Below are 20632 nucleotides of genomic sequence, written 5' to 3' on the forward strand. Positions count from 1 at the left end.
AGAAGGTGAGCTTTACTGCAACTATGGAGGAGGGACAGGACATGTCTATGGTGAGTTTGCTGAGTATTTTGAATAATACAGCCAATTTGGATGTTATGTTGTCGCTTTGTAGCCTTGAAGATTTTTGTTCCCAGTTACCTTCATAGATTTTTATATGTACAAAGACACAGCTGAATGCATCACAAGTAAGTGTGGAGGAGTTGTTAATCATAGTTGAATGCTATTGTTAGACACAAAATGTTATTATTGTGATATTTTATTGTTTTTTTTTTTTTTTTCGCTCATTGTTTAAGTGTTCCACTAGGTCAAACCTGCTGTCAAAACAAATCTCATTGTGACTGCTGTGAGTAAAAAGAGTATTATCATGGTGTAAGAGGGAAAAAATGTATTGTAGATATTTTATTCTACTTCGTCATTTCCATTATCATACAGGTAGCTTTTTTTCCACTTATTCTTCGGTCTGTATAAAGGTCACCTGCCACCTAATTTGCAAGTCAAATATGACATTAACGTAACTTTAACCTTAAACGACACATATTCAAAAATATTTTAAGTAAAATCATCAGGACATGATTTGTGTGCCACCATTAGTGGCGCACTGTACAGTAGAGGCCGTCGGAGGAGTAATGAGTCACCTACTTAGGTTAGAACACAGAGGTTTTTGCATATGCTCCCCTTCAAGTTTGCATGTCACATGCCCTTCCTCTCCTAAACACCAGCCGGTAGTCAAATACAGACACCCACCACAGGCTCCTGTCTGGAAGTGAAGGAGAGGCATCGACATGAATCGACTCCCCGTCTCCATGTCAGCCTCCAAAGGGCCCTCAATTGGAACAGACTTTAATTCAAAAGGTCACTCTGGTTTAATGAGCTAATCCTTAAAGTTAAAAGGTCTATGCAAATGGACGATAAAACATTGTTCAATCAAGCTAAAGAAATGTCTTTTTAAGTTATTAGCAGCCCCTCCGCCCTCACTGTATTCCACCCATCTCCATTATGTCATAAGTAATTCCAAGTGTTGTTAGTGTTTCTTTGAGTTAGTATTCACAGAAATGACATGTCAGGCAAGTACTGAGCATCAGAAGCACGGTACACAACTTTTGTCTTAGGGATGTGGATATATTTGCATCATTTTTAGGGAGCCATGCAGCCGCAGACAAGATGTTTGAGATGTGGCGACATGCTGGAGTGGTCAGAGGAGCACAGGTGAGTTTTGTTTCCATCAGACATGGCCCTTGCACCAACACTTGCATTGGTTATGGAGTAATAGACATGAAATGTAATGATCTGGCAAGTTATTATATTATAATAGTATCCCTGTAGTCACTGATTTACAGCTACTGAAGTTAAGAAAAGAACATGTCAGTCTTCTGTTACAGATACAGCACTGGTCTTCAACCTTTTTTCTTCAGTGGGATGAAGAGAGTGTAGTTCCTTTATGCCTCACTCACAGTTTGCATCTATTCTTTGTATTCCTACTGCCCCAGACTTTTCCTTTAGTCCTGATGATTTAAAATCGTGTAACTCCACAGGGCACGAAAACCAGGCATGAGTTATTTGCTTGTGATGTCAGCGACATTCTTGGACGTCCCAAGTTAAGCCCAATAATGCAGTTTCAGTTTTGATACAGTGGATCCTGCAAAAATAAAAATACAAAATCATCCCACTCTCCTCCTCCTTCTTTACTCTCCTCTGATTCAGCAGGGAACCACAGCAGCGATCATAAATTAATGAATACGCTGAGTTATGTCTCTTACAACCATGTAGAACGAGTGCCACAATAAATCCGATGGGAGGTAAACAGAGCTTTCCAGTTTCACATAAATAAAGGTGACCGTATATTTCACCGTTTCTGTAAGGCCAGTGGGAGGTAATTAGAGTCAATAGTTCTATAATTTTTTCTTTTCGGGGGACAAGTTATTTCTAGTGGAAAAAAAACATTTTGCTGAAATTAATGTGTTTTTTTAATAGTCAGAAAAAAATAAACTTTGATTTTCACTAGTGCCCTGCTGGGTTGCTCCTGCTGCTCCACTGTGGATGAGACCCTGGAGAATGTAGCCCGAGGTCTGACAGGCAGGATGAAGAGAGGGAACAGTCACTGGGCAGCTGGACGAGTGGGCGACATCGACTTTGTTGGCCCGACAAAGACACGAGGAAAGGTAGTTGACATTTTGTGATTTTCACAAAAATGACTTTCTAATACCTAGAGTTTTTTGGACTTCCAGTTTGTGAGGGTCCACAGCAGCACGGATCCAGTGCAGATCTTCCAAATGCTAACAGAAGACTGGGGTCTGGCCGCCCCTCATCTGGTGGTGGCCTTGGTGGGTGGAGATGAGCTGGCCCAGATGAAGCCCTGGCTCAGAGACACCCTGAGGAAAGGTCTGGTGAAGGCTACACAGAGCACAGGTGAGCAGAGGCCAGGATTCAGTCAAACACATAAGTATTGTGTGCCTGAAAATTCCATTTTGCTTTACGACATACTCAATTAGAGTTACATTTTTATTCAAAAGGCGGTGCGTCACATATCAGCATGATGCCTTTAGCACTGACCTGTGGGAACCAGACAACAATTCATTCCATTTCCCTTGCAATACAGAATAAAAGTCAAGAAAATGCCTGCAAAACAAGTGGGAGCAGATCATTTCCATGCCAATAAACGTCATGTACTTTGCTATGGCAAATGTACAACATGAAAAAAAAAACTTTTATTAACTTTGGGGCAGTGAGATGAGGCCTCACAGTAAGAAGGTTGCAGGTTTGATTCTAGCTTGAGGGAACTCAGGTTAGGGTGAGCTAGTGTCCTTTCTGTGTGGCGCTTGTTTCCACTGTGCTTGCGTGGCTGACTCTAAATTGTCTGTAGTTGTGGGTGAATGTATGAATAAATGCGCGCAGTGACAAGCTATCCCCCGCTTTTCACCCAAGCACATCCAACTCCCGGCGGCTCCAGCAGGAAATAAGCGGAAGAGAAATATAATCTTTGTTGGGAGAGTGGTATTTTTATTATCACCGACAATAAGCATCAATCTCTCTAAAAAGCAAATTAGCTTGAAGAGCACCAGATTAGAGTTTGACATCTGAACTGCTTCTTACCAATGAAAGGTTAAGAAATACTTTTAAATGAATAACAAAGCAAATTAGTTGGACAGAAGAGGAAAAGGATAAGTTTAGTCATCATTTTATTACTCCAACAAATGAAACAACAAGTATTTTCTTCTTCATATGCAAAGTAGTTTTAGTCTAGACTGAGTCACTGCTGTCTCCTTTTCTTGGTTGAGCTGCACTTATCTCCCACTCGCCAGTGGAACTGACTTGACATTGACAAGAGGTGCGCTAGCATGTGCAGCGAAACTGTTGTGCTTCAGCTTCTGGTGACATTTTTAAATTTGAACTTGAAGACAGCAGGAGACACATCTTCATGTGCTGGAGCATAAATGAATGGACGTCGCGCAGTCGCTAGCAAAACAACTCACTTCTGATCGATCCACCAGGTGCATGGATCTTGACAAATGGCTTCCGCTTTGGCATCACCAAGCACTTGGGCCAAGCAGTTCGTGACCATTCTTTGGCAAGCACCTCTTCAAAAGTCCGTGTTGTGGCCATTGGCGTCGCTCCCTGGAATATGATCCACAACAAGGAGGCGCTTCTTGCGGCCAAGGTTTATATACACAATAAAAATCTGTGAACAACAACAGTCAGCAGAATCTAGGGGCAGATGATGAAGCTCCTCTGAACCACACGGCTGCCGTCTTCTCTCTGTAATTAACTGCTGTAGGTGGATGCGCCAGCTGTCTATAAGCCCCAGGATCTGCCTCATGGGTCAGTGTATTCTCTGGACAGCCACCACTCTCACTTCGTGCTGGTCGAGGAGGACTCCAACAGACCAGGAGCCACCAGTGAAATCTGGGTGAAGCTGCTCAAACACATCTCTCTTCAGCGCACTGGTTATGGAGGCAAGAATTGACAACTTCTCACCTGTAAATCACATGTTATATGTCTCCTGGATGTGTCCTTTGCAAACTCAGCTTATTGATTTCTATGTGAAAACGCACTGTTTTGCCTGACTTAGCTAAATCGCGTGTGTTATTTAGACCAATTTACATCAGACATCAAGTGTTTCCTGGTCTGCAGCAAGAAAACCAGACCACAGACTGCACTATACAGGGTGATGGCACTTGAGGCATGAAAATAACACAAAACTAGTCATGCTCAAGAAGCCTTTGGCAGCTGAATGATCCGTTTCAATGTTTTACTCCCGGCAGTTCATCACTTCAGCAGCGCGCTGCACCTCTGTCTGCCAGTATTTATATGAACCTTCTCACTTCAGATGCTGTTTGCTTGTACCTTCATAACCTGCTACATAAAGTCGCAGTTTCTGTTCTTAAAGGCTTGCCAAGTCAGATGGTTGGCTGTTAATTAATTTGCATTTACTCTCCCCTGAACATGATAATCTGCATGCAAACGTCCCAAATTGCATATTCATTGCAGCATCAACACTAACTGGGACACACACCGTTGCACACTCTCTTGATAAATCACTTTGTACGTTTTGTAGCAAACTGGTTAGCACCGCTTTCAGTACACGCAAACTGCTTATCTGCCCTTGACTTTCAAGAACGTACCAAGCTACTGATTCATTCCATGAACCATCCTTCTTTGGAAGTCCATTCAAATGGATTTATCATAATATGACTGGCCTTCTGGGTCACCTGTTTACTGGTATAGATAAGCACCACACCGCCGTCATATTTGAAGAAACCTGATTCAACTTCAGCAAAGATTTATAAAGATGTCTGTAATGAAATACTGTTGAAAACAGAGCTGATATAATCTCTAAAGCATTCGATAAAAGTGATTTACTTGTCAATATATAGTTGCTTAAACTACAATTTACAACACATGAAACTTGACTTTAAACAACCGTTTCATGTCAGCAAACTCAATTAACTCACATGGTGCAGTGCAGTGGAGTAGTTAGTGCTGTCACTTCATAATAAATGGGTGCCGCGCTCAATTCCCACTGAACCTCGCCGTGTCGAGTTTGCATTTCCTCCTCTGGTGTGCTTTGTGTTGTTTCCAGACAGTTTTAATCCCACATTTCTCACACGCTCAGACTAGTAATCGCCACGTAGCTTTGACATTAATGTGAGTGGTCATTTCTTCATATGACAATTGGCAAGCATTCACTGCAGTGTTCTTCAGAAACAAAAGAATCCTGTATGATTTCTGGATGTTTCTTTTCACTCCCCATCTTTGTGAGTCTTTTGCTGCCAACATCAAATTCTGCTTTGTCTCATGAAGGAGCTGGAAGTTTTGAGATTCCTGTCCTGTGTCTGTTGGTCCACGGAGAACCTAAGATCCTCAAGGTTGGTTTTACAAGATTATGCTGGCTCAAAATGTGACGGGATTTAAATACAAAGCTTGAAAAAAAATGAAAAGGATATCTTTTGAAGTCACACTCATATTGGCTCGTTATTTGAGCTTTTCGAAAGCAGCTCAGACTTGAGAATTGGGCTTTGAGTCAAATCTTTGTGCCACTTTGTGATGCTGCAGCCAAAACAAGACAGAGAAAAACAAATTATTTCCTTTTCTTTTTCTTTCTATTTTTCCAAAACAATCTCGCCGCCAAATGTTTCATTGGCAACACATTAATTTACATAAATCACTTGACAGAATAATGGACAATAGGTTAAACAGTCTCTTCTTAAACTCTGAAAAGGTTTCATGGTCTGAGTGTTTTCTCCGCAGAGGATGTTTAAAGGCATCGGAAACTCCACGCCCTGGTTGATTTTGGCCGGATCAGGAGGGGTCGCAGATATCCTTGTCACGCTGTTGAACAGAGGCTGCTGGGATGCTGACTCGGTTCAGGAGCAGCTGCTGGACACCTTTCCCAGCGCACACCACAGTACAGACATCAGCAACTGGGTCAAGCTTGTGAGAGCAGAGCCGCATGCACAATCACCCACAGCCACACACACTCACAGACACATCAAGACTTCATTGTTGGCAGGAAAATGGGGCAGGTTGGGGAAAACTGTGAGAAGCTTAAGTCGTCATTACTTTCAAATAATATGTGATGCCCTACTTAAAAATATTAGTGCGAATGAATGAAGGGATTCACACTTTATGTTTGGTGCCACATGAGTCACTGTGTCTGCGGAATATTTTGAATTGACTATACATCAATACATATAATAGCACTTAAGTAGCAACTCTCCGAACCAGTGCGTATTTCATAAATATGAATCTACTAAATGCTGTTATACAGAATAAAGTAGGACAGCAATTCTGCCGCTACTCTGCCCTTACAGTGCCTCACAGCCATTAGCTGCTTTCAAAGAAAACAGGAGCAGACACACTAAACTGGAAAATGATACTTCTGTAACCACAGTATTGCATTAGTAAATACAAGAAGGTTCACAGAAGACCTCAAGAGGATGGTGAACTGGCTACATTTCGAGCATTTAGAGATGGAGGGGTCCAACTTCACACAGACATTGCCATTAAATTTCAACTCTCAAACTTAAAAAATGGATGCTATGACCTGCTATGACTGAAAATATACTGAGGCTATGTGAGAGTCTAAGACACTTAAAAGAATAAAACCTATTTGGATAATTAAGCTGAACAATATTTTGATCATGTCTTTATTTTACTGAGGCAGTCTGGTTCATTTTTGGATCTTTTTTTTTTAAGGTGTAGCGACCAAGTGGATGGAATGTGCATGTGCACACGTTTCAGCCCAAAGGTGCACTTTGTGTGGATTTACTACTTTAATCAAGGTCAACAAGATTATTAAGCAGAAAGCCGTTTCTAATGGGTTTTGAAAATTATGCTCATCCACGCTGATAAGATCTTCCATGGTTCATGTATCAAAACCCAACTGTTCACTGGTTCAGAAAAAGGGCAGTGGAACCGGAAAAAAATATTAAATACTAAAACCAGCGGGGACAATACAGAGCTGAGCAGGGGTGAAAAGAAAACGGCAAAAAACAAATGACTAAAATTAATTACTATGATAGTCTAAACATCCTACCCCAAAATAGTATGACCCCAATTATAGTGAGGATACCAGTAGGACCCGGAGGCAGCCTGGTTTGATCATAACTGATGAAGGGAACTCGCTCCTTTCCTTTGTTTACCGCAATTGCTGCAGGGCCTCGATATATTAAGGAGCTCTGAATACAGCGATGCTGAAAAGAGTAGCTGCAGCAAATCCTGTTGTACTGAATGTTATCTGCAGATCTCTGGTTCCTGTGAATGGCAAACTAATTCACGGCATTGCACTCGCAGGTACGAGTGCGCAAATGTACTTAAACATGGCCACCAAAGTTAGGCCTGTAGTGGCAATCACAGATTCATTTCATCTGCTTTCATCGCTCACGTCTTCGTCCTGCCTAGCTACTTTTTGAGCAACACTTTTCAAAGCCTGTAGGCGGCGCATTAAAAAATATCATTTACCATTCCATCACTGATAAAAAGCACTCCCGCCATTAAGACGGGTGTCCACACTTGGCATGATGAAGGCAGGATCTGTTTCTGCTTGACTTTGTTTGAAGCTCATAAATAAATTGCAAATAAATACATTGGCACGATAAAACTACCAAAATGTATTTTAGCTCTGAAGTTCTCAGAACATGGAGAGAAGCTAATATGGAAGCATCTTTTCAGATATATATATGGAATAACAAAAACCAAGTGTGAAACCAAAGTGCAAACTCTTCACTTATTAGATGAACCTGTCAACTTCAATTGAATTGCAGTCACAGTTTTTGAAATGTTGTCTATTAAATTCTGTGGTTCTGTGGAGCAAGCCAATGCATGCTAACCTGTCAGTGGCCTCTTTTGTGATTGATAGTTGACTATAGCTACTAAACTGCAGACGACAGTCATAAATGAAGCATGATTTTAGAGCCACCTTTACAGACTGATATGTATTTTGTCAATGTTGACCAATAAGTACAGACTCATTCTGCCTGCAGATTCAAAAGATACTCAATCATGGTCATCTCCTGACGGTTCACGACCCAGAACAAGAAAGCTCTGAGCTGGACACTGTTATACTGAAAGCTCTTGTCAAAGGTAAAGTTTGATTTGTTCCATGTGTTGAAACAAACAATTGCTGGTGCAAGCAGTGACAGCTATCACACCTTGACATTCAAGACTTTGTGTTGTGACATTTTCTCCGACGTCTTCCCATGACAGCGTGCAAGAGCCAAAGTCAGGAGGCTCAAGACTTCCTCGATGAACTGAAGCTTGCAGTTGCCTGGAACAGAGTGGACATTGCTAAGAGTGACATCTTTAATGGCGATGTGGAATGGAAGGTCAGAAAAAAACGTAAAAATCAGCTAATAAACACAACTTTTCTGCATTTCTCAGCAACCTCACCCGCCACACTAGTCACAACTCCTCCTCTTCTTGTTCCTCCTGCCCTCTATTCCCTCATCCATAAACCTCTATGGTTGTCAGGCACATGCACATGACATGACATTTTGGGGTGCTGGTTCTCAAGCCAGAAAAAAGGGAACCCATCGCAAAAAAAAAAAAAAAAAGGTTCAGTGGCTGGTTTTTCACTTCAGTAATCAAAATTAATGTCTGTATTGTTACAAACATGTTGCTTTGGAGCACATTTAAGTGAGATTTTGTGGTGGCATTGTGGTAAGTCTGAAGGACGTTGTGTTGCTGGTTCACCGTCAGCTTGATATTAGGAATTAAGAAGTATTCTCATACAAACTCGAAAGAATAAATACCTCATCAGATATCAAAATGCATTTGGGTCGAGTACTCAAAAATGTATTATTATTAGCAATAATAATAATAATAATAATAATAATGTGTGGTGCTCGGGGGTTACCACTATGGGGTTGATGTGTCATGTCTGTACAATAAGGTTATATGTTATCTTGACATGCATGAGTCTTTCAATCCAAAGGAGCTCACACAGAGAATGATGTCACTTTTCCTGAACCCTTGCTTTACACCACAAACATCCTGTTTTTTAACTGGGAATTTTCCATATACTTTCGCAAAGCCTCAGCTCGAAATTTCAACCAAAGTGGATTGCTGTAAATATCTCGAAACAAGCATAAATCAATAATGTTTTGTTCATTGCTGCCGAGAAACAAAGGCGTGAAGGGAAAGAGGGAGGATGTGTGTCCACGTGTTGGAAACCAGGCCGATTGGAAGATGTCCTTCATTCTTCTGTGGCTGTGTGTGTTTCACCATAAGACAGCGAATGGCAGTTGAATTGCATCGGTTGTTATCCAGCACTAATGTCCTCTTGCAAAACAAGCGGAAATGATGTCTCTGCAGCAGATGCAGTAGTAAGCATGAAATGAATAATCCAAACAAAACAAACAACTATAGAAGAGAAGCTTGAGTGCAGAATGCAATTCATCATCGTCTTTCACCATCTCCCGTCAGGCGTTATTAGCTTGATCGTCCTCCCTAGTCACACCTATCCTCTTCTCGGCCTCCTTTATCACATCCGTGAACTTCAAATGTTGTATTCCTCTTCGTCTGCCCACTACTTCCATTTCTAACATGTCCCCTTTCACCTCGTCTCCAGGCGTCCAATAATCTGAGCCAGGCTTCTCTATGTTTGTTTTGAAGCTCTCCACAAGCAAACACATCCATATGAGCTGTCTCTCTGATGTACTGATTTGAAACCTTGTCCGTCCATGTCCAAAGAAAACCTCACCATCTTCAACTCTGACACGTTGATGGCTCTGATTCTGGTCCTTGTTTGAGAGTGACTTTCTCTAAACCGTACATCGTGGAAGACCTCTCTATGTTATGCATATATTTTCGGTCTGTGCATTAACACTTTGCCTGCTCAGTAGCATAACAACCCGAATTGGGAAATGTTGGTGTGGTCTGATACCAGGTTGAGCTGTTCTTACTAGTCACACTGCACAGCAAATCAACAGACATGAAGGGGTGGTTTGCTCTCTGTGTTGTCGGGGTAGGATAGTCAAGTGCTTGTTTGCTACTGGTTTGGTGGAAATATTGAACTTGTGGTTTTGACTAGCTTCTCTGTACGTCGTGCTTTCCATGTTTTGTCCACAGCCCACGTCTCGCTGGTCTTTTGATGCTCATTATACTGAAAGAGTGTCTGAAGATTTTGTCTTAATAATTCCTATAAGCTCAACAGCTGTTGCCGAACGAGCACTGCTCTGTCGTCTGCTGTCATTGTAATGAAGTCACGACTTTTGAGGAGAAAAACAGGACAGATGGGCCAGTGATGTTGACGTTTACACAGAGTAGTGAATCAGCTGTGCAGATGGAGACACGGCTCTGTTGTATTAAAATGTTTTCTCTCTGGGACCCGATTACAAAAAAGGATCAGATCTGCTGGATGAGAATTCCGGAACTGTGTGGATGGAAGGCCTGTCCGACACGGAACGTGCTGACACAACCGACTGTGTCATCATGAGGATGCCCTGTCCTCTTAATTCTTATAACAGATCACTTTGTCATCAGCAAACATCATGGTCTATGATGTCCACTTCTCTGATGCTACTGACCTCCTCATACAAGACCATACTAGAAACACCTCTCTGCCATACAGTAGGCTTTCTCAAGATGCACAAAGACTGAGTGTAACTCCTGACATTCTCTTCACTTCTCTGACTACTTCCTCCAAGCAAACAATGGATCTGTAGTGCTCCATGTAGTGACTTCTCCTGAACAACTCTTTCCCACACCTTCATAGCGTGAACTTCTTCTATCTATAGTTGCAACAGTTCAGAGAACCCTTACTGCTCTACCAAATGGGAACCAGAACACTCATTCATCAGGAATCCTTTCAGCCTTCAAGATGCAGCTCAACGGTCTGGTTGGAAAGTTGTCTGGGCCATCAGCCTTCCCACTCTGCATCCAACAGTATTGAGAGCTGCCCTCAGTTACACCCAAGTAGTTTCTTCAATTACCTGATCAATTCCCTGACCTCTACTCCTCATTCTATTCATTGAGCAAACTGTTAAGCAAACTTTCCATCTTTCTCACATACTCACTTCCATACACATTTCCATCCTTGTCCTTGATCAGCCTAACCTGTTGCACATCCTTCCCTGCTCTCTCTCAGCCTGGCTGTCTGGAATCCATCCTTCTCTCCTTCCCTGCTACCCAGTCTCCCATCCAGCTCACTATTAGCCACTGCCTCATCCTAAGCGACCTCTCTCTTTGCCTGACGTCTACATTGTAAAGACTTACTGTCTGCGCTAATCATCTCTTTGCTCATCCCTTAGTTTTTTCACATCCTTTTTTCCCTAATACTCTGCTGAACCTCATCACTCCATGGCTAAGCTTGTCCCTGGCAATGCACCAAATACTTTCCTTGCAGTTTCCCCTCAAACACATCTACTGTATTTTCCCGTTCTTGGTAGTTCTTCCCCACCATCCAGTGCCTTTGTTAACTTACTTCTCCCTGAACTCTGAACAACATTCTACTTATATATATATATATATATATATATATATATAGATAGATAGATAGATAGATAGATAGATAGATAGATAGATAGATAGATAGATAGATAGATAGATAGATAGAGAGATAGATAGATAATGATCAAAACAAAATGTAGTCTGTTATTCAAGGACATACCAGAGGCGCAAAGGTTTATTTCATTTAATAGAATGTTGCTTATTTGCAGGGTTGTCAGATGTGATTAAGCAAACACAACAACAGCTATTAACATTTCCTTTTCTTTGAACAAGTTTGTTGAGGTTTGACCACCAATGAGTCTTGTCACCAGATGGATGTGTGGCTTTGTGTGATGTGTAGCAGAGCTAGAGAACAAGTTCCATTATAAGTAGCTGCCAGAACGATCCCTCACCGAATGCATCTGCATCACCTAGGGAGGCACGGCAGCACCGCAGCCTTGACACCTTGTCACACCAGAAGCGTTTCAGAGCAGAGCGTCACGTGGGACCACTCCCACTGGAGTTGAAGCGATCTGCTGCGGTGTTGTGGTTGTAGGAAGGGATGAGGTTTTGATAAAGCAAAAGTTGTGTGTAGCTATTGTGGTGAGAGATAGTCCTGCCGCAGCTCTGCACCAGCCCCCGAGGGAGTATGCCCTTAAAATGGGCATGATGCGTCTCCCATGCAGTGGTAAAGCAGAAATGAAACAACTTATTGAGGATCACTGTGATTTGGCAAAAACTAGTAAAGCGCTCAAACAAACAAAAAATAATAATTTAAATAAAACTTTTCGTCATCAATATTTATCTGTAATGATACGTTACATGTTGCTGTTTGTTTTTCTTCTCAAATGAGTATTCTTAATACACCAACCACTGTGTAATGCATCATTTTTAAATCTCTCATATAGTGGTCTGAAATATTTCATTACGTGACATGGCTACTATCGATGCTGTTCACACTAAAAAGATCATTTTTAACATTTTCTGTTTAAATTGAAAGATGCAAATGGTGCGATGCTGCAAGAGCATCCAAAGTGTGGTAGTTGGCAGAAGGTACTTTACTTACTGGAGCCCAGTGGACAGCAGTAACCATGATGCACCGGTAGATGACAGCTGTCATTTTACTGCAGAATGTGTAAATCAGTTTGTCAAACTTGATGCTTGCTTAATTGGTCTCTCTAAACTACCTTTTTTGGGAACTTCTCCATCCGAAAGTCTTAATATACAAAATCTTGCGATGAATAGTAAATCATCACACTCCATATCCACTGTCCATAATGGCATACATTTTTTAGACAGTTCTACTTGTTTCATGACTAGCACAACCTAAGAAGGACACATACGATTTCATCCCAGTTTTTCACACTTCCCAGACCGAGGATGGGAAATGCTAGTGAGGTTTATAAGGCATCATGAAACAGTATTGCAGGTTTGATGACACTATGTCTTAATACTCAGAGGCCAGTAGGTGGTGGTCCTGGTGTAGAAATGATGTGAGGTTTCATTGAAGTAGTAGTTCATTGCAAAACATTATATATCAGACAGTGTCATCAAGTGGCCTCGGAAAATTGGGACGCTGTTTCATGAAACCTCATCCAAAAAATAATAATAACAATAGTACATTTTCTGTTTTGCTATTCGCAGGCATGCGACCTTGAAGAAGTGATGATGGATGCGCTGATCAATGACAAACCTGACTTTGTGCACCTCTTTGTGGACAACGGCGTGAACCTGGGTGAGTTCCTCACCTACGGTCGTCTGCAGGAGCTGTACTGGTCAGTGTCCGAGAAGAGCCTGCTGTACAACCTCCTCCATAAAAAGTATGAGGAGAAGCAGCTTCTGCTAGGTGCGGCCCGCTCACACGGTCCTCCCGGACACCACCCACCGGAGCAGGGGGACCGGAAACCGAGATTCACACTGTATGAAGTTGCAAAAGTGCTGAAAGATTTTCTCCATGACTCCTGCAAAGGCTTTTACCAAAAGATTCCCACCGTGAGTAAACACACTGCCGGTATCGAATCAACTTCACTGAAGCTCATTTTGTAATAATGCATAGAACTCCCAGTGGTGCGGTTTCTATTTGTCTAGCTAAACATTAAGGTGATACACTGCCTTCATTAGTCAAATGCACATTAAACTGTTCACTGATGATACATTCTTGTATCGGATTTAGTTGGGGCTAAACTCACACTGACATCGTTCTTGAGTGTATTCTCATCTTTCAATTGTGTATTTTGTTGCCTCCACCAAGGAGGTTATGCCTTTGTTATCTGCCTGTCAGCAAACTGACTGGACATGTTCTGAACGTATCTAGATGGGAGGTTGATAATGGGACAAAGAACAGGGGACTACATTTTGGTGTTTTGTGTTTCCTATTTGCCTTGAGCTGACACAATTTTCACACCATGGATGTTGTTTCATTGATTTTCATTGAAGTCATGTGAAGTGCTTTTCTTGTTGTCACTTAATCTGCCGCAGAGCAGCTCATTCAGAAGGTGTTCTAAAACGGAATTGAAGAAACATTATGCTAAGGTGGATAATGTTCAGAACACTTGTATGAAACCGCTGCAGTCACTGAGCCAGGTACACGGAATTGCCAAGGACTGTGGCGCTAACTAAAACAGTGACATCATGCGACGCATTGAAACCAAGAGAATAGAATACGCTCCGAAAAATGTAAAATGTGGAACAGTTGAAAAAATACATTTCATGGTAGATGGTTTTAATTAAAGAAAACATCACTGTCTTTAATCACTGTCAGTGTTTAACTGACTGGCACATACTGTCATTTACAGTACTTGGGCATGAGCAATAAAAAAGTTGAGTTAAAAAGTAAGTTGTCGAAGTTAAACTTGTCCTTCATCTTCCTTTCTTCCTGCTCTTCTTACCCCTACAGTATCTATGTCTTTGGTCACAACAACATTGATTGTTGTAACTGATCATCCAATGCAAACACAACGCACATCAAAATAACATACATAAGTAAATTGAGTCAATTTGCGGTGAAACGCTGTCGATTACTAACATTGTAACATGTAACCGTGTTTTCTAGGAGAAGCCAGCAAAGGGTCGTCTGTTCCACCAGCAGAAGAACCTGGTTGATCCAGAGGAGCGGTGTGAACATCCCTGGAGAGATCTGTTCCTCTGGGCGGTCCTGCAAAACCGACAGCAAATGGCTAACTACTTTTGGGCCATGGTCAGTTTTCGGGTCGCACTGATGAGCTATATGATTCAGCTACCTCGAAATATATATATCGGAAGAGCTCTGGGTTTAAGTGAAGCATGGAGTGTTGATCAGTTCTGCCAGTTTCCTCTCAGCAGTCTAGTTTTCTTCCTCAGTCCAGACACATACAGAAGTTAATTGATGTGAGTGGTAATGACCTCAGATGAACCTCACCTAACAAGATCAAGCAAATTCGCAGCATTTTCAGAGCTCAGCAAGAGGGAACATCAGTTTAAAAATGATGTGAGGATCCTCTGAAGCGGCACTTATCCACTCCATAGACATATATATACTGTATTTTCGTTTCTGGCTCTCCAAAAGTAACTGCAAACTGTCATGAAAACTGCTCCTCCTGCCCCGCCTCCACAGCGTGGAATTCTTTATATTAGGCAAGAAAGGTGGACTCATCAAACGGTGAACTATAAAGTTGCGAAATGAACTGAAGAACTGTGTTTTATCGTTTTGTTCTATGGGTAAACATGGCCAACGTGGGTAACAGTGATTTACATAACAGTGGTTATGTGAAGAGAGAGTGCTAATGTCCAAGTCTATTCGAAAGGAAACCAGTAAACACAGAAAATATGAAGAAGAAAATAATGTTTTATGGGAAAATGTAGTAAAAATGACTCCTTGACGTTTATTAGCGTCAGTACAAATCTATGTGTAATGATCAGGGATCACTGAGGTATGCGATTAGTCCAGAAAGAATCATCTTTCATCTAGTCTTCTTTCATTCATGATCTAAATCTATTAAAGATTCTGTACCAACATCTTGTTTGGTGTTGCACATGACAGTCAATGCATCCATAGGAAATAGCAGGACATGCAGTGTCCTCAACCATTCAGTTGTCCTGCCTTTCAGAGAGCAATAATGTCCAGCACCAGTTTGATAAAGCAAACGTCTCTTGCTACATGCACTCTCTGCTCCAGGCATGATAGTTTAAACTGGTGATGGGCTGAAGAGCATTCATGAAACAGTGTCCAAATTTACAGAGCTCAGTAGGGGGAGCTGTTGGTTCAAAAACAGTGTGAGGTTTCATTGAAATGGTGGTTGAAAGCCAAACATTATACGACAAACAGTAACATCTAGTGGCCTCTAAAAAAGCATCCACTGTTTCATGAAACCTCACCGGCACATTCCTGGTTTAAGCCAATCTTTACTTTTTTTTTCTTACAAGTCACTTGTTATCCTCCTAATACCAGATTCAACCCTTCTTCATGCTGTGCATTGTCTTCTTCAAGATGCCTTTGCAATTACGTGGAGTGCGGCTGTTTATACGACACCAATCAACATCAGCTCTTGACTGTCATATTTATAGAGGGCTTTTGTTTGTTTGCTTGAGCTACGGGAGCTGATAATGCCTGTCTCGAAAGTGGTCACCCTGATGTCCCCTTGTTTTTGCTTCTCATATCAAATATCATTTGAAATTATGGTAATTGCCTTGAGAGTGGACGTTCCCCCGCTGCAAATCATTACCATTCAACCACTGGCGGGGATATAGCTGCATATATAATGTGATGCTTTGAAGTGTCTCGCATGATGCGGTCTCCATCAGTGTTACGCCTCTTTCACTCATAATTATTATGTACATATGCATGTGTTAGAGAAGTGTGGGGTCATCTATAGTGATCATTCATAATTTCACTCAAGACGTCTGGATAGAGAGGAGATTTTTCCGATTTCATGGTGCTCGTGATTTCATAGATGGATATGCATTTTTCATATCCTCCAGACGCCGTAAATACATTTATTGCAAAGCCACAGAGCAAATCTTAAAACTCATCTGAGTTTGTTCAGCTCCTTTTATGTGATTCAAATATCTCTTTATTTATTCTGCAGGGCCCCGAGGCTGTTGCTGCAGCACTGGCGGGTTGCAAGATTCTGAAAGAGATGGCACGTCTTGAATCAGAGGCAGAGTCAGCACGAAGCATGAAGGAGGCCAAGTACGAGCAGTTTGCCCTTGGTGAGTGGAAAGTGGCTCCAACAGGGTGAAGTCGGCCCCATATTAAAAGAGACTCAACAACCCTTGAGATAAAAATGTATGAATATTTTTGAGCTAACGTCTGCGTTTGCATCCGGGCAGACGTCTTTGGCGAGTGCTATTCCAACAGTGAAGACAGAGCTTATGCGTTGTTAGTGAGAAGAACACACTGCTGGAGCAAATCGACCGTCCTCAACCTGGCCACTGAGGCAGACGCCAAATCGTTCTTTGCACACGACGGAGTCCAGGTAGGGATTGATGCTCATCTGGCCTGGCACAAATGTTGCCCATTTTGTCGGCCATCACATGTCACTTGAAAACCAAACAAATATCTGTAATTTGTCAAGTGATCAGGCAACGTTAAATGGCATCTTTGGTTTTTAATTGTAATAATAGAAATGCCTTGGGGCACCACTCACAACGGGCATCGTGAAAGCCTTAAATTGCATTTTCCATTAAGAGATAACTGCAGCAGCAGTTGAACGGTAAATGAATACGAGAAGCTTAATTGGGAAATGATTTAGTAAATCACCTGCAGATCTTATCAACGGATTGTGTGGAATTATAGAAAGGCGTATAGTGCCCCCTTGTGGCTGGATCACATGGCGCTGTTCAATGCAGTCAAACGGCGCTCTTCTGACTGACGCGTAATAACAACGGCGTGTTGTTGGTTGCAGGCGCTCCTGACAAAGATCTGGTGGGGAGCGATGAAGAGAGACACGGGGATATCCAAACTTGTGGTGTCTTTCTTCTGCCCGCCTCTCATCTGGACAAACCTCATTAAATTCAGGTGGTTGAACTGTCACGGGTCTGTTGTGCCGCGCGTCTCCACGCGATCCTCAATCTCTACTCTGTGTTACAAGTGATGAGGAGCTGGATAACCGCAGTGGCAGAGAACAGTTTGTGGAGCTCGACAGTCTGGACACAGAAAAAGCTCTGCTGCTGACGGATGATGATCATGACGATAACCCGCTGTGAGTGTGTTGCCACATCTCGGAAGGATGGCGTCTATTTACGCGTGATAGTCAGCGCTTCACGTCTTTTTAAACAAGTTCAATGACAGACTGTCTTCAGTTTAACAGTGTGACTTTTATTTGTTACAAATGTAATATGTGAGTACCTGCGCTTGAATACATTTTCACTCTTGCTTTTCTGAGTGTGACAGAACTTCAGGCTGAAAAGTTTCATTTCAATTTGCTGCTGCACAATATCAACACACACCCAACACACAAGTACTAGACTTATGCTGGACGAGTGATGGTTTCATGAGGTTTCATGAAACAGTGTTCTCATTTTCAGAGCCACTAGATGGTGTTGTATGCCGCATAATATTTGGCTTTAAACAACTATAGCGACCAAACCTGTCGTCATTTTTAAACCAAGAGTGCCACCTACTGACTGAGCTCAGAAAGTTAGGACACTGTTTCAGGAAACCTCATTCACTCGACTGAAATCACATGCAAATTCAACACGCTGGAAGAGATACAGTTATTGATCAGGAGTGCGTTGGCTTGCGTCTTTTAAGGTTGTGAAGTTGCATGTTTCACAGAAAATCTAAAATTTAGATTTGATGCTGATCTGATCTGATTTTTTTTTTCTATGCACAAAAATCAACGCAGCAATGACAGAAGACACATTTTTTCCGTTTTCTTTTTTAATCAGTATAGTGAAAGACTGTGGGAACACACTAAGATGAATTTTATTTTTCATTTCTTAAATTTTCCACATTTGATTTTGCAAATGATAGGTTGTTGTAGTGATAGAGAAATGAGATTTAGTGAAGCACTGCCCTGTTGAAGCACTGCCCTATTTTCAGGGCTGAGTTCAAGGCTTCCATGGTTTAAAAATGATGGAGGGTTTCAATGAACCGGTTGTTCAAAACAGGGGCTGAAGGGCCTTGTTCATCAGCACGTCATGCAGCTTCAGCGAAGAATTCACTTTCATTTCTTGTTTGCCCCACAACAAATAAGCCGATCAAAGCTGTGAAACATCCAAACTGTGATTTGTGACCATCTGTTTTAATTTGTGCTTGCAATCTCAGTAAATCTGTGGTTCCACTTAGGTTGTGCATTAGTTACTTCAGAATTCTGACTTTTTCCTCAGAATTCTCACTTTAAAGTCTGAATTCTGAGAAAAAAAAGTAAAAAACTTTTTTCAATCAAGTTCAGAATTCTGCCTTTTTTTTTACTGCCTATATACATATAAGAGAAAGCTGCACAAACGTATCTCAATAACATGTACTTATTCCTCTTCATACCACTTTTCTCTTGGAGACAAAGACACTTTCTACTGAACAGACTTTAAATGGGTGTTTAGTGTGCGGACACATATATTTGTTCCTTTTGATGAACCAGTTTGTTTGTTTGTATTTGTGTCATTGATGGTCATATGCTGTAACAGCAGCAGGGATCGGACTTAAAGAACATCAACAACGTAGTAGTGTCCTTTTAGTTGGAGTTATGTTGAGAAATTGGTCATTCTGAAGCGGAAAAAATGGCGAGAATGTTTATAGTGGACCTTCAAGTGACTGCCAAATCATTGCATTCCTTATTGTTGTTACTGCAGGGAGACTCCGTCCGGAGGTCCGGTGGTCCAGAGCTGCGCCTCTGTATGGTGGCGATTCCTACTCCGTCGCTGGCGTCGCTATTGGAGCGCGCCTGTCACCGTCTTCCTCGGCAACGTGATCATGTACTTCGCCTTCCTCTGTCTGTTCACCTACGTGCTGCTGCTGGACTTTCGGAGACCACCCCCATTTGGCCCTGGGGCCCCAGAAATCATGCTCTACTTTTGGGTTTTCACCCTCGTGCTGGAGGAACTCCGCCAGGTAAGCAAGATAAAGATGGTCTTTTAAAACCAAATGAGCACTTGATGAAGTAGCACTTTTAAATTTCCTCAGCATCCAGACCAAACAATTGTGAGCGTCTGAGTCTGAAATGGATTTATTCCTTCAGGGGATTTAAAGAGCTCACACCGATTCCCTGCTGGTGAACTAAGTCAGTCAAGCATTATCTTTTATCTCAGTGTTCTCGCTGAGCTTTACCTCTCCTGGGCCAGAAACCCCAGATGTGTCCCGCTTTTGCTCTTCTCCTTCAGCTGACTCAGAAAGTCCTCTCGCTGGAAACAAACATACGGCGCAGGTACCCAAAAAAAAAGGAATTGTAGCACTCGCAGCACATCCCGAACATGACCAAGCTAAGAGATGTCTTCAAAGAGATGACCTTGGGATAGATGAATCTCTTTCAAGTACGCCAGCAGCTCAGGGGGTGATGAATATATCATGCACTGCCATTTTGATAAAGTGTGTTCTTTCTAATGCTCAATCATCGCAATTGGCTATTTTACATAAAGGTTCAGGTGCTGTTAAACTTTACTCAAATGCCAACAGTATTCCAGATATCTTGACCTATTTTTGGTTTACCTACTAACGGGATTATGCAAATATAGCGAGACAAATTGGATAAAACATGCTTGAGGGGGTACAGCATAGGAAGAGCTCATTAAGGCTCGGTGAATTTCTGATAACCCGACACGTATCTCAAATGAAAGTCCTGTGTCAGCTGCCAGTATGTTTGCTTGTCGAACTGAACACAGTTTCAAAACAAGCCTGGTGGTCATTTTAAACTCAGCTGTGCCAGCATGCCGCGCCGGCCCAGCAGCACAAGGCTGTTATTTATGCCCTGGTGGTTCGGCTTTTATCGTTGGGAAAACATCCGCTGTGGCTTTTAGAGGGTATTCCGAATGCATAGTGAGTTGCAAATGTGAGAATCGGTTCATTAAAGAAGTTGGTCTCGTGTAGTACAACTGCCTGAACTCGGCACATACGCTTAATCTTTTGCCCTCTTGATCTCGCCGACACCAGGGTACACTGGCACCAACGGAGACAACAGATGGCTGAACTGCCAGCACATTGTCTTTCTTTCTTGTTTTTTCCACAGCTGTCTGGAGTTCATTTTTCCTTCTTTCCATTGATGCACATGCATGTCTCAAAAATAAGAGGATACAG

The 20632-nt window shown here is 42.0% G+C and overlaps 1 protein-coding gene across 1 annotated transcript in view; it reads left to right on the forward strand.

The window, feature by feature from the left end:
• The window catches only part of trpm5 (transient receptor potential cation channel, subfamily M, member 5), a 24931-nt gene continuing 4299 nt past the window's right edge, over window positions 1-20632 (forward strand). Inside the window, exons 1-17 of the mRNA XM_053865914.1 lie at window positions 1-50; window positions 1139-1206; window positions 2003-2159; window positions 2226-2406; window positions 3489-3655; window positions 3773-3950; window positions 5299-5363; window positions 5746-5931; window positions 7980-8079; window positions 8203-8321; window positions 13069-13416; window positions 14477-14620; window positions 16488-16611; window positions 16732-16877; window positions 17307-17419; window positions 17493-17603; window positions 19195-19453. Coding sequence (XP_053721889.1) covers window positions 24-50; window positions 1139-1206; window positions 2003-2159; window positions 2226-2406; window positions 3489-3655; window positions 3773-3950; window positions 5299-5363; window positions 5746-5931; window positions 7980-8079; window positions 8203-8321; window positions 13069-13416; window positions 14477-14620; window positions 16488-16611; window positions 16732-16877; window positions 17307-17419; window positions 17493-17603; window positions 19195-19453 — 2493 coding nt within the window. The 5' untranslated portion in view covers window positions 1-23. The remainder of the gene's footprint in view (window positions 51-1138; window positions 1207-2002; window positions 2160-2225; window positions 2407-3488; window positions 3656-3772; window positions 3951-5298; window positions 5364-5745; window positions 5932-7979; window positions 8080-8202; window positions 8322-13068; window positions 13417-14476; window positions 14621-16487; window positions 16612-16731; window positions 16878-17306; window positions 17420-17492; window positions 17604-19194; window positions 19454-20632) is intronic.

Source organism: Synchiropus splendidus, chromosome 5, assembly GCF_027744825.2.
Source record: "Synchiropus splendidus isolate RoL2022-P1 chromosome 5, RoL_Sspl_1.0, whole genome shotgun sequence".
Lineage (NCBI taxonomy): Eukaryota > Metazoa > Chordata > Actinopteri > Syngnathiformes > Callionymidae > Synchiropus > Synchiropus splendidus.